At 46.5% G+C, this 11,056-nt stretch overlaps 1 protein-coding gene across 1 annotated transcript; it reads left to right on the forward strand.

Annotated features, from left to right (window-relative positions):
• The first annotated feature begins 1,176 nt into the window (after positions 1-1,176).
• Positions 1,177-10,826, forward strand: LOC146342351 (vomeronasal type-2 receptor 26-like). The gene is made up of 5 exons (XM_084808508.1): positions 1,177-1,212; positions 2,776-3,630; positions 4,341-4,568; positions 9,330-9,456; positions 9,925-10,826. Exons 1-5 carry the CDS (start codon positions 1,177-1,179, stop codon positions 10,824-10,826), a joined length of 2,148 nt encoding a protein of 715 aa, XP_084664634.1.
• Positions 10,827-11,056: the final 230 nt, after the last annotated feature.

The raw sequence follows: 11,056 nt of genomic DNA on the forward strand, positions 1-11,056 counted from the left end.
TTTTTTTTTTTACTTTTTATTTCGCGGCCGGATGAGGAGAGGCGCCTCCTCCCTGGCCTGAATTTTGGCCGGGAGAGGTGGGAAGCCTCCCCCCCGGCCTGAATTTCGGCCGGGCGAGGCGGGAAGCCTCCCCCCCCGGCCTGAACTTCGGGGGGAGCAGCGAAGCGCCTCCCCCCCCCCGCGAACAAGCTGCGAGACCAGGTAAGTGGCTTTCTTGCTCCCCTAGAGAAAAACTGACATTTACCCTGCAAATGTGAGCCACATGGATCTAGTCATTAATTTCATTGTATGTTATGCTACATCTGCAAAGTGAGCTTTGGCTATTGGGCAGTACAGAAATGAAATGAAATGAAATGAAATGAAATGAAATGAAATGAATGAATGAATAAATAAATAAATAAATAAAATTTTAGAGCTACATTATATCTTCAGAACAGTCCAGTACACTGCATTAGAAAAAGAGATTATGGGGGTGTCTCCATGACAACGGAAGGAGAAGGAAGGAGTGGCTTACCCGCATTTTCATGGAGCTGATTTTGGTCCAGGCAGGGATCCACAAGTGCTTTGCGCCATTCGAAGTCATCTCACAGAACATACTTCTGGGGGGTGGGGGGCTGGGGTGACTGTCATCTGACTGGCAGGGGCTGCTCAACCAATAAGAGAGGCTTCCCCCCTCCAGGCTCTCCCCCCTTTCTTCTTCCTATTGTTTTGCTGATTATGCTTTATACTGATTTGGATTTTTACTCTGGTTCTATTAGTTATGGATTTCTTTATCTCTGTGTGTAAGTCTGTGGTGAGAAGCAATGAATGTTGTTGTTGTTAGGTATTATTATTATAATCTTCCTATTTAGTTAGATGAGTGAATCATAATGCAAGATGCAACATACTTGATTTAATAATATATAACCCTCTCATTGCAGCATGATCCCCAAAAACTACCAGTATGTGCTTGCCTTTACTTTTGCCATTCATGAGATCAACAAGAATGCCGAATTTTTACCCAACGCCACACTCGATTCCAAGATTTATGACAGTGCATTTGATCCAGGGCGAAACTGCTGGGCCACTCTGGATCTTCTCTTCACAGGGCAGAGGAATCCCATCAATTATAACTGTGGCAGGAAAGAGAAATTGATGGCTGTCGTTGGAGCACTCACCTCTCAAAACTCCATCCAGATGGCCGACATCTTCAATGCCTACAAGATGCCACAGGTATGTGTTCATGGTGAGATTAACGTCAGCACAGGGCAAGCTCCTGCTTGTATCAAAACTGGCTCCCTTCTGATCCTCCTGCCCCTGCTGCTGTAGTGGTGGCACAGCAGTGGGGCAGGAAGATGAGAGGGGACTGTTGCTCCCCTCTCATCCTCCATTGTGCGCACTGCAGGCAGCTGCTGTGTGTGAGACTTTCCTTCTCCTTCCATGGCCTGAGCACAAATGGCTGCTTCTCCCCCTCCTGGGGCCCAGGAAGAGGAGAAGGAGCCCTCACACGTGGTGACCATGGTACTCGTGGCAGGTCACGGAGGTGGAAACTCCTGCTGGTGCTGCCCGCTCCCTGCCGCAACCACCATGCGCAAACCCCTCACACTCTCCTTTCTGGTGTCGGGAGGGAGAGCACGAGAGGTTTGCTCATGGAGGCGGCAGTGCTGCTGACATTGGCAGGGGGCAGCAGTGCGAATCCCTGCCACTGCCATCCACCGACTACCCCTGGCACTGCTGCCGCCATGTGCAAATGGCTCCTTCTCCCCCTCATCAGTCCTGGGAGGGGGAGAAGGAGCCATTTGTGCGCAGCGTCCATTTGCGCACAGGAGCTATTTGCACACAGGGCATCTGGTGGGGAGCCTGTGGCTTGGCTCACTAAATCTAGCTGAGCCAGGGCCTCGGGGGGAAGCCATCGAACCCTAAGAGGGCTTGATTTCCCCATGCTGGACACCCCGATATGGGAATAGCAACACTGAGCTACTCTGCAGGGCTCAAGTAACCCACACTCAGTTACAGCCATGACTCCCGTAATTTAGATATCATAATGATGAAATTTATGAGCATTGCAATGCCAGTTTAAAAAAATACTGTTTACAATCTCAGAGAAATATTAATTAATTATTAAGAGCTGAGTTCGAAAGATCATGAACTGCTGTCCTTCCTCCGCTCCAATGTTTTATTTGGGGGAGGGGGTAGACACACTACAGAGCTACACTAAATGCCTGGATTCCTGCATTGATCTTTTGAGGCAGTATTCACTTTTCCACAAGGAAAGACACACCAAAAGGCTTTCCAATGAACCAGGAAGTCAATTCTGCAGACAGTGGGTGTGTCAAACACTGCTATGACTTCATTCATTGGATCAAACCGATGAAAGGTGGGAGGTGCTATATTTGCTTACAAACCAAATGGGCAGAGAAGTGTCTATGCATATCTCAGGTTCTACATGAGCAAGAGGCTTGCTTTTTAAAAACATGAAAGCTGGGAATCTGGAGATTATGGGTCATTGGGGTGGGCGGCGACTGCCCCCCATTGGCCCGTCTTGTGGATGCCCATGAAAGCTAGTTGCTTCAATATCCTGTTTAGAATCTACTCGCAGCCAGAGTATTGATAACACCAGACGTGTTTGCTAGGAAATTTAAGATTAGACTCTCTTAACTTAGAGACAACAATGTTTAAGGGTAGATCATATTGAGCAAGGTCAAGATGTTAGCAAAGGTTTGGAAGGAGTCAGTTTGGGTGAAGAACGATGTGATGGTTTTTTCAGTCCTAAAGGTATCATATCATTCCCATTAGCTCAGCTATGGTGCCTTTGATCCAGCACTGAGGGACAAAACTCGCTTTCCTTCATTCTACCGGATGGTCCCAAATGAAGATCCTCAGTACGTCGGGATTGTTGGGCTACTCAAGCATTTCGGATGGAACTGGATCGGCCTCATTGTTTCAGAGGATGACCGTGGGGAAACCTTCCTCCGAACGCTGAGACCAAGGCACTTGGAAAACAATATTTGCATTGCTTGGATGCACATGATCCCAAGAGTGACAACATTTTTACAACATAAAATAATTCAAAAAAAATTGGGACCAATTCAATCAACTCTCACACGGAGTAAAATCAATGTGATTCTTGTGTATGGAGACGGTCAGTCTCTGGAGGCGTTACAGGTAGTTTTATACTCCAATGAAGTTCTTCAGACGTATCCTATAGAGAGGGTATGGATCACAACAGCTGAATGGGATTTCACTGCCTTAGCACCTGGGACTAAATTCACCACTAAATCTTTCAATGGCACCTTGTCCTTCACCCTCCATACAAACGTGGTGCCAGGATTTCAAGATTTTGTGGAGATGATCAATCCTTTCCAGTCCACTTTTTATTTCATCCATCAATTCTGGGCCAGTGCGTTTATCTGTTCCTTCCCTATGTATAACCTTTATGTCGCAAACAAGAGAAACTGCACTGGGAAGGAGAAGCTGGGGAGTCTTCCTGGATCTATGTTTGAAACAGGGATGTCTGGCCAGAGCTACAATATCTACAATGCTGTCTATGCTGTAGCACATGCTCTCCATGCCATGGATTCATCAAGAGACATGTACAAAACAAGGGGAGATGGAAGAACATGGGATCTCCAGAAACTTCAGCCATGGCAGGTCATTGCACCTCCAGGACTGAAATGGCAAAACATTATAATATACCATACCAGAATTAACTTGAAATACAAGAAAAGCCAAATCGTAGATAAATCAACAGTAGACAAGGGACAACCACATTGGCAGACTTAATTTCTTAGACCATGACTGAAAAGGAATGTCCAGCCCCTTTGAAACCCATGAAAGCTGTGTTCTGGCTGGAAGCGGCTGTGGCAGTCAGTAGGTTTCCGATATAAGCTGTGCTTGTATGTCCATTATGGACTTGCACAGTCATGTCCAGAAAGTGAACCTGTTGTGTGGACTGGCTGAGATTTTGTCCTAAACAATGCTTTTGTTGATTACTTCAGTTTGGGCAGGGGGCAGGAAACATTGTATGCAAAACCCCAGTCCAGGGTCACAACCCTCTGAAGTAGTCCATTCAGAATTCCTATTGTAGCATATTAGGATTCTTGTTTTGTATATTGTGGAGACCACAGGTGTTCTGGGAGTTCGTCGGTTTGTGTTGGTGCTCTGATTAATGTTAGTTGACATCTTTCTTCCTACCTTGGATAGACATTTTAAAATGTTGGGAAAGTACAAACTCTTGTAGATTCATTTTTGGTGGTAATGATTCAGTGGCTAAAGGTAGTGAAAGTCAGGTTTGCATAGCACTGATATTAACCAGTTCCTTGCTGTTTGACCCCATTCCTTTTTTTTCTCCTTCCTTTTAGCTTCACTGGTTTCTGAGAAACATCCATTTTAACAACAGTGCTGGTGAAGAAATACTTTTCAATGATAATGGGGACCTGGCAGGGGGATATGATCTCATCAACTTGGTCACCTTCCCCAATGAATCCTTTCAGAGAGTCCAAGTTGGAAGGATGGACCCCCAGGCTCCTGCAGGGAAAGAGTTCATTGTGAATGGAAGTGCTATTATGTGGAATCATAAATTCAGGCAGGTAAGCACAGTGATCAACATCGCCACCATATTTTATGCACGTACTCTCGATATTGGCATCAAGATCTTCTGCACTGGGATTTAGCAGCAAAACCTGGTGTCAAGGTTCCTCTTATGACCTGGACCCCCGGAGCAACTCCTTCAGGATCTCTTGCCTCCTTAAGAGGCCCACCTTCCTTCTTTGCAACTTCCCTTTCCCAGCAACATGGGGTTTAGGATATAGACGTGGGGTGACTGACACTCTAGAACCAGGGTTTAAATTAAACACAACAGTTTACTAGTAGATTTAAAGCAAACAAATTACAACTGAAGGTATTTACAAAATAGAGCTGAGTGATACAAATGGCATTAAAAGAGAATAAAATTTGCAAAACACAAGATCCTTTACCTTAGCTGTACTTAGACTTCTCCAGGCTGCTCCTTCCTGCTCCCTCTTCAGTCTCTGGTCTCCCAAACTCTGCTTCTACTGGCTCCCTCACTCTCTTTTTATACCCCTCCCTCAAAACCAAAATTACTGCTTCAAATCTAAAACTACCCTAACTGTACTTAGACCCTTCTAGGCTGCTTCTTCCTGCTCACTCTTCTGACTCTGCTCTCACTTCAGTCTCTGGCTGTCTCTACCTCTTACTGGCTCTCTCCCTCTTTTTAAATACCCTCTGCCCTCAAAATCAAAAGTATTGTTTCAACCAGGAAAAATGAAACTTCAGTGGAGAAATGAAACTGACACCTGACTGGAGAAATGAAACTAGTCCTCTCAGGGTTACCCCTCCCAACAGAAAACCCCAGACCTCTAGGCCTGACCTTTCTTCCTTTTCCCTCTGTAGGCCTCAAACTTTCACACCTGGGCACAGCGAATATGATGGAGATCAGCTACTCAGCCTCTCCCTGCTGTTCCCCCCTTCCCACTTTTCTTTTGTATATGATCATCAGATGTATTCAATAAGCTTTCCAGGGGGGTGAAATATATGTAGGCCAACGGGTACCAAGATTGTCTGCTTCCTGTCTAGGACTGGGCAAATCTGTCAATTTTGCTTTCTCCATAATTCAGGGTTTGTTTGTTTAAATCTCAAGGTCTTCCTCTCCCAATATGAACTTCATGAATTTTAACAAACTCTTATCAAAAATGTACTGAAGCAAAATTCTCACCCATCTACACCCACCAGATTGAATCAGCACAGGTATTCCCAGCATAACGAGGATCATGACTTGCCTGCTTGCCATATAGCTGTTTAGAGCAGAGATGGGCGAACTCACCAGTTCTGGGCCGATACACCCTTTACTGGGCCCCCACCAGCTGCCTAACCCTACTCGCCACACACGGCGAGCCCCTGAGTAGGGATGTACGAAAGGGACTTACCTTCTCCCGCAGCTTGCTTCGCAGTGGGGGGGGAGGTGCTTCGCTTCTCCCCCTGAAGTTCATGCGAGGGGGGGCGCCCCGCCTCATCTGGCCAAAATTCAGGCCGGGGGGGGAGGCGCCCCATCCCTCGCTGGAGAAATTCAGGCCGGGTAGAAGCGCCCCATCTACCCGGCTGCGAAAAAAAAGTAAAAAAAAAAAAGCTATTTGCGTTGCCCTTATTTTCACTGTAGTCTACGTAAAGATTTACGTAGACTGCAGGGACCAAATAAGGAACGCGAATGGCAGCTCCCTATGGGGGCCGCCATTTGTGTATGCACTTTTTTTTTTTTTAAGTCACCCGTGATAGGCTACGTAATGATTTACGTAGCCTATCACGGCTGACTTTGCAGATCTAGCCGTGATAGGCTACGTAAATCGTTACGTAGCCTATCACGGGGCGTTGTGGTTTTTTTTTTACTTTTCTGTTGAAGTTCGCGGCCGGGGAGACGGGGCGCTTCTCCCCGGCCTGAATTTCGGCCGGGGGTGAGGCAGGAAGACACCCCCCGCTCGCATGAACTTCAGGGGGAGAAGCGAAGCGCCTCCCCCCCACCGCAAAAAAAGCTGCGGGACAAGGTAAGTCCCTTTCGTACATCCCTTTTGTTGTTGTTGTTGTTCAGTCGTTCAGTCATGTCCGACTCTTCGTGACCCCATGGACCATAGCACGCCAGGCCTTCCTGTCCTGCGCAGTATAAGCTATCTCCATGTAGGCAAGTTACCACTTTTTAAAATCCTCTTTCAAGTTTTTCTGATTTATTTATTTTGTTATGATATTTATGGTACGGTAATCTATCCAACTGACTAAACTAATGATGCAATTCCCAGAGGCTGTACTTTTCCGTTATAATACCATCTGATTGCACTGCTTTTCTCTCTCTCTCTCTCTCTCTGCACCAATGTAGGGATGACCGTGAATTTCTCCACGAATCTCGGGGAGGCCGAATGCCAACGTATTCGGGCCCCCGAAATTGTTGGTGAAATTCTCCGCCCCCCTGCCCCCCCCCTCCGGGATGGGACTTACCTCCCTCGAATGTCCCTCTCGGCGGCGGGGCCCGGCGGCGTTTCGGCGGGGGTGGGGGCGGCGGCCGGTCTTCCGACTGGCTGCCTCCGCCGCCATTACAAAGTGAATGAAAAAAAAAAAACACACACCCGTGATAGGCTACGTAACGATTAACATAGCCTATCCCGGCTAGATTTCCAATGTCAGCCATGATAGGCTATGTTAATCGTTACGTAGCCTATCACGGGTGACTTCGGGGGGAAAAAAAGCACGTACGCAAATGCGTTCCTTATTTATTTATTTTTTTTTGCATTCTTTATTTGGGCCCGGGTAGTCTACATAAAGATTTATGTAGACTACGGCGAAAATAAGGGCAACGCTATTAAAACTGGACACAGTACTCCAGATGAGGCCTAACCAGTGCTGAGTAGAGAGGAACTAGTACTTCCCGGGATTTGGAAGCTATGCTTCTATTAATGCAGCCCAAAAGAGCATTGGCCTTCTTGCAGCCACATCACATTGTTGGCTCATATTCAGCTTGTGATCGACAACAATTCCAAGATCCTTCTCACTTGTAGTGTGGTTGAGCCACGTATCCCTCATCTTGTAACTGTGCATTTGGTTTCTTTTTCCTAGGTGCAGAACTTGGCATTGATCCCTGTTAAATGGCATTCTGTTGTTTTCTGCCCAGAGTTCCAGTCTATCAAGATCACTTTGAATTTTGTTTCTGTCTTCCAAACTATTAGCTATCCCACCCAATTTTGTGTCATTTGCAGGTTTGATCAGCATTCCCTGCACCTCCTCCTCCAAGTCATTAATAAAAATGTTGAAGAGCACTGGGCCCAGGACTGAGCCCTGCGGTACCCCACTTGTTACCTCTCCCCAGTTTTAGAAGGTCCCATTGATAAGCACTCTTTGAGTCCGATTCTGTAGCCAACTGTGGATCCACCGGATCGGTGTTTCATCTAGCCCACTTTGAGCTAGTTTGCTCATCAGGATATCATGGGGCACTTTGTCAAAAGCTTTGCTGAAGTCAAAGTATATGATGTCAACAGCATTCCCACGGTCTACAAGGGAGGTTACTTGATCAAAAAATGAGATCAGATTTGTCTGGCAGGACTTGTTTTTGACAAATCCATGTTGGCTTCGAGTAATCACGGCATTGTTGTCAAGGTGCTTCCAGATGGATTGCTTTATCATCTGCTCCAGAATTTTCCCAGGGATTGATGTCAAACTGACTGGTCTGTAGTTCCCAGGTGCCTCCTTTTTACCCTTTTTGAAGATAGGGACAACGTTAGCCCTCCTCCAGTCATCTGGCACTTCCCCTGTCCTCCATGATATCTCAAAGAGAATAAACAGTGGTTCTGAGAGTTCTTCTGCCAGTTCCTTTCTTACTCTAGGATGCAGTTCATCTGGCCCTGGAGATTTGAACTCATTCAAAGTAATGAGGTGTTCCTTCATCTCTGACCATTGGCTAGAGTGGCTGCAGCTGATGGGAGCTGTAGGTCAAAACATCTGGAAGGACTAAGGTTAGGGAAGGCTGCATTGGGTGGGTGGTAGTGTGGATTGGGTCCAGTTAGTCGAATCCTTCCCAACTCGCCAAAAGGGAGTGTAGGAGAATGAGCAGGAATGAAATCTCTGAGCTGTTCACCCAACTGAGACAGTGGACAAGCAGTCTGTGGCAATGGCAGCAAGAAGCACCTTCATGAATGGTCTGTGGTAAGCGTTGGGCCTTCCTGATGCATTAATGTCTTGCCATATGCCCAAAGATGCTGACCTGACCAAAGTCCTGCGATCTTACCATGTTCTGAATAGGGCTGGGGTAGAATTTCTCCCTGAAACTTCAGGGGACCGAGTGCCAATGCATTTGGTCCTCCCAAGGTTGTTCGGGGAGAAATTCTCCGCCACCCCCCCGCCCCCCGCCTCCCGCCTGGGATGGGACTTACCTTTCACTAATGTCGCTCCCGGTGGCAGGTCCCAGCGGCGGTTCGGCAGGTCTTCGTCAGGGGAAAGATGCCATTACAAGAAAAGTTAAAAAAAAAAAAACCGCCCCTGTGATAGGCTACATAAAAATTAACGTAGACTATCATGGCTAGATTTGCAAAGTCAGCCGTGATAGGCTGCGTTAATCATCACGTAGCCTATCACGGGTGACTTTAAAAAAAAAAAATCGCGTACCGCTAATGGTGGCCCCCATAGGGAGCCGCGATTCGGGTTCCTTATTTGGTCCCTGTAGTCTACGTAAAGATTTAGGTAGACTACTGCGAAAATAAGGGCAACGCTAGAAGAAAAAGAGATGTAGCTGAGGATTGCACCTATCAGGAAAAGGTACTTGCATGCCAAATGGCTTTCCTTCTGCTTTCCATTAGACGCTGCCCACTTCCACCTGTGTCGAGAGCTGCCACCCGGGACAGAGCAGGTTCGTCCAGCAGGGGAAGCAAGTGTGTTGCTATGATTGTGTTGAGTGCCCCCAAGGAAGGATTTCCATCCAGATGGGTAAGTGCAGGAATCCCGAGTGATTTGAAAATAACCCAGAAGTTTGTATTTCAGGTATATTTTAATTCCTATCATGGTTCTCTAAATAGGAATATATGAGTGTGTTTACTATGAACAGCGGTGGACAAAGGAAGAAGAAACTTTGTTCTATGAGCTCCAGTTAAACAATTCCAGCTAAATTCAGGGAATCTTTGTATTCTTTGGCCACTTACCCATCTGAATTCTAGAGATAATCACACAAAAATCGAAGAGTTTCAGGTTCATATGTATTTTAATTCCTAGCACTTTTCTTGAAATACAAATATATTACTGTGTTGAGTATGAACAGGGCCAGGAAGAGGAAATGCAGACAGAACCATTATCACTGATGCTGAAGAAAGTGGATTTGTTAAATGAGGTCAAATTAAAGGACTGCAGCTAAACACAGAGAATATGTTTTAACATAAAGCTTTTGCTCAACACTTTCAGATGCAGATCAATGTGAGAAGTGCCAAGAAGATCAGTATCCGAACAAGAATCAGGACCAATGTATTCTTAAAGTCATAAGCTACCTATCTTATGAGGAGCCTTTGGGAGCAGTTCTCACCTCCTTGGCTCTTTTCATTTCTGTGATCACACTTTTGGTGTTGTGGACCTTCATTCGGCACCAAAATACACCCATTGTCAAAGCCAACAACTGGAGCATCACCTGTATCTTGGTCTCCTCCCTGCTGTTCTGCTTTCTCTGCTCCTTCTTATTCATTGGCCAGCCTGGGAAGGTGACCTGCCTTCTGAGGCAAACAGTGTTTGGCCTCATCTTCTCCATTGCTGTGGCTTGTGTGTTAGCAAAAACCATCACTGTGGTTTTGGCCTTTGTAGCTACAAAGCCTGGAAACAGGGTGAGGAAATGGGTGGGGAAGAGACTTCCTGTATCAGTGATATTGTCTCTCTCTCTTATTCAAGCTGGCATTTGTTTTGTGTGGCTGGCAACTTCTCCCCCCTTCCCAGAGTTGGACATGCACTCCCAGGTTGACGCGATCCTAGTTCAATGCAATGAAGGCTCAGCCCTCATGTTCTACATTGTCCTGGGCTACATGGGGTTTCTGGCCCTCATCAGTTTCACGGTGGCTTTCCTTGCCAGGAAGTTGCCTGATACTTTCAATGAAGCCAAGCTGATCAGTTTCAGCATGTTGGTCTTCTGCAGTGTTTGGGTGTCCTTTGTGCCAACCTACCTGAGCACCAAGGGGAAATACATGGTGGCCGTGGAGGTCTTCTCCATCTTGGCCTCCAGTGCTGGCTTACTGGGTTGCATCTTCCTCCCCAAATGCTACATTATTATATTCAGGCCTGAACTGAACACCAAGGAGCAATTAGTCAGGAAAAAAGAATAGTCCCAGCTTGGGGGAGAACTGACATCACCTTTGATTTCAGAGTGTCTTTTTCTTGAGCTATTTCCCAACCTGGTGTAACTGAAGTGGGGATAACACTGCTCCCCCACATTTGCAATGCCAGTGGTGTCCTTTGAAGTTGGTGGGGGCATTTTTGGTGATTTTCACGGGTGGTATTCAAACTCTATCCATTTCTGGCTCGTGGTGGCTACCATTATCTAAGATCCATGTTA

This window comes from Heloderma suspectum, chromosome 6 (assembly GCF_057233095.1).
Source record: "Heloderma suspectum isolate Gila_16-S chromosome 6, 16-S_ref, whole genome shotgun sequence".
Lineage (NCBI taxonomy): Eukaryota > Metazoa > Chordata > Lepidosauria > Squamata > Helodermatidae > Heloderma > Heloderma suspectum.

Bases quoted from the DNA above. Each gene is read 5' to 3' on its own strand.
- LOC146342351 (XM_084808508.1), top strand. From the start codon at position 1,177: ATGGCCGACATCTTCAATGCCTACAAGATGCCACAG. The intron at 1,213-2,775 runs GTATGTGTTCAT...CATTCCCATTAG, and splicing joins ATGCCTACAAGATGCCACAG to CTCAGCTATGGTGCCTTTGA. The intron at 9,457-9,924 runs GTAAGTGCAGGA...CAACACTTTCAG, and splicing joins AAGGATTTCCATCCAGATGG to ATGCAGATCAATGTGAGAAG.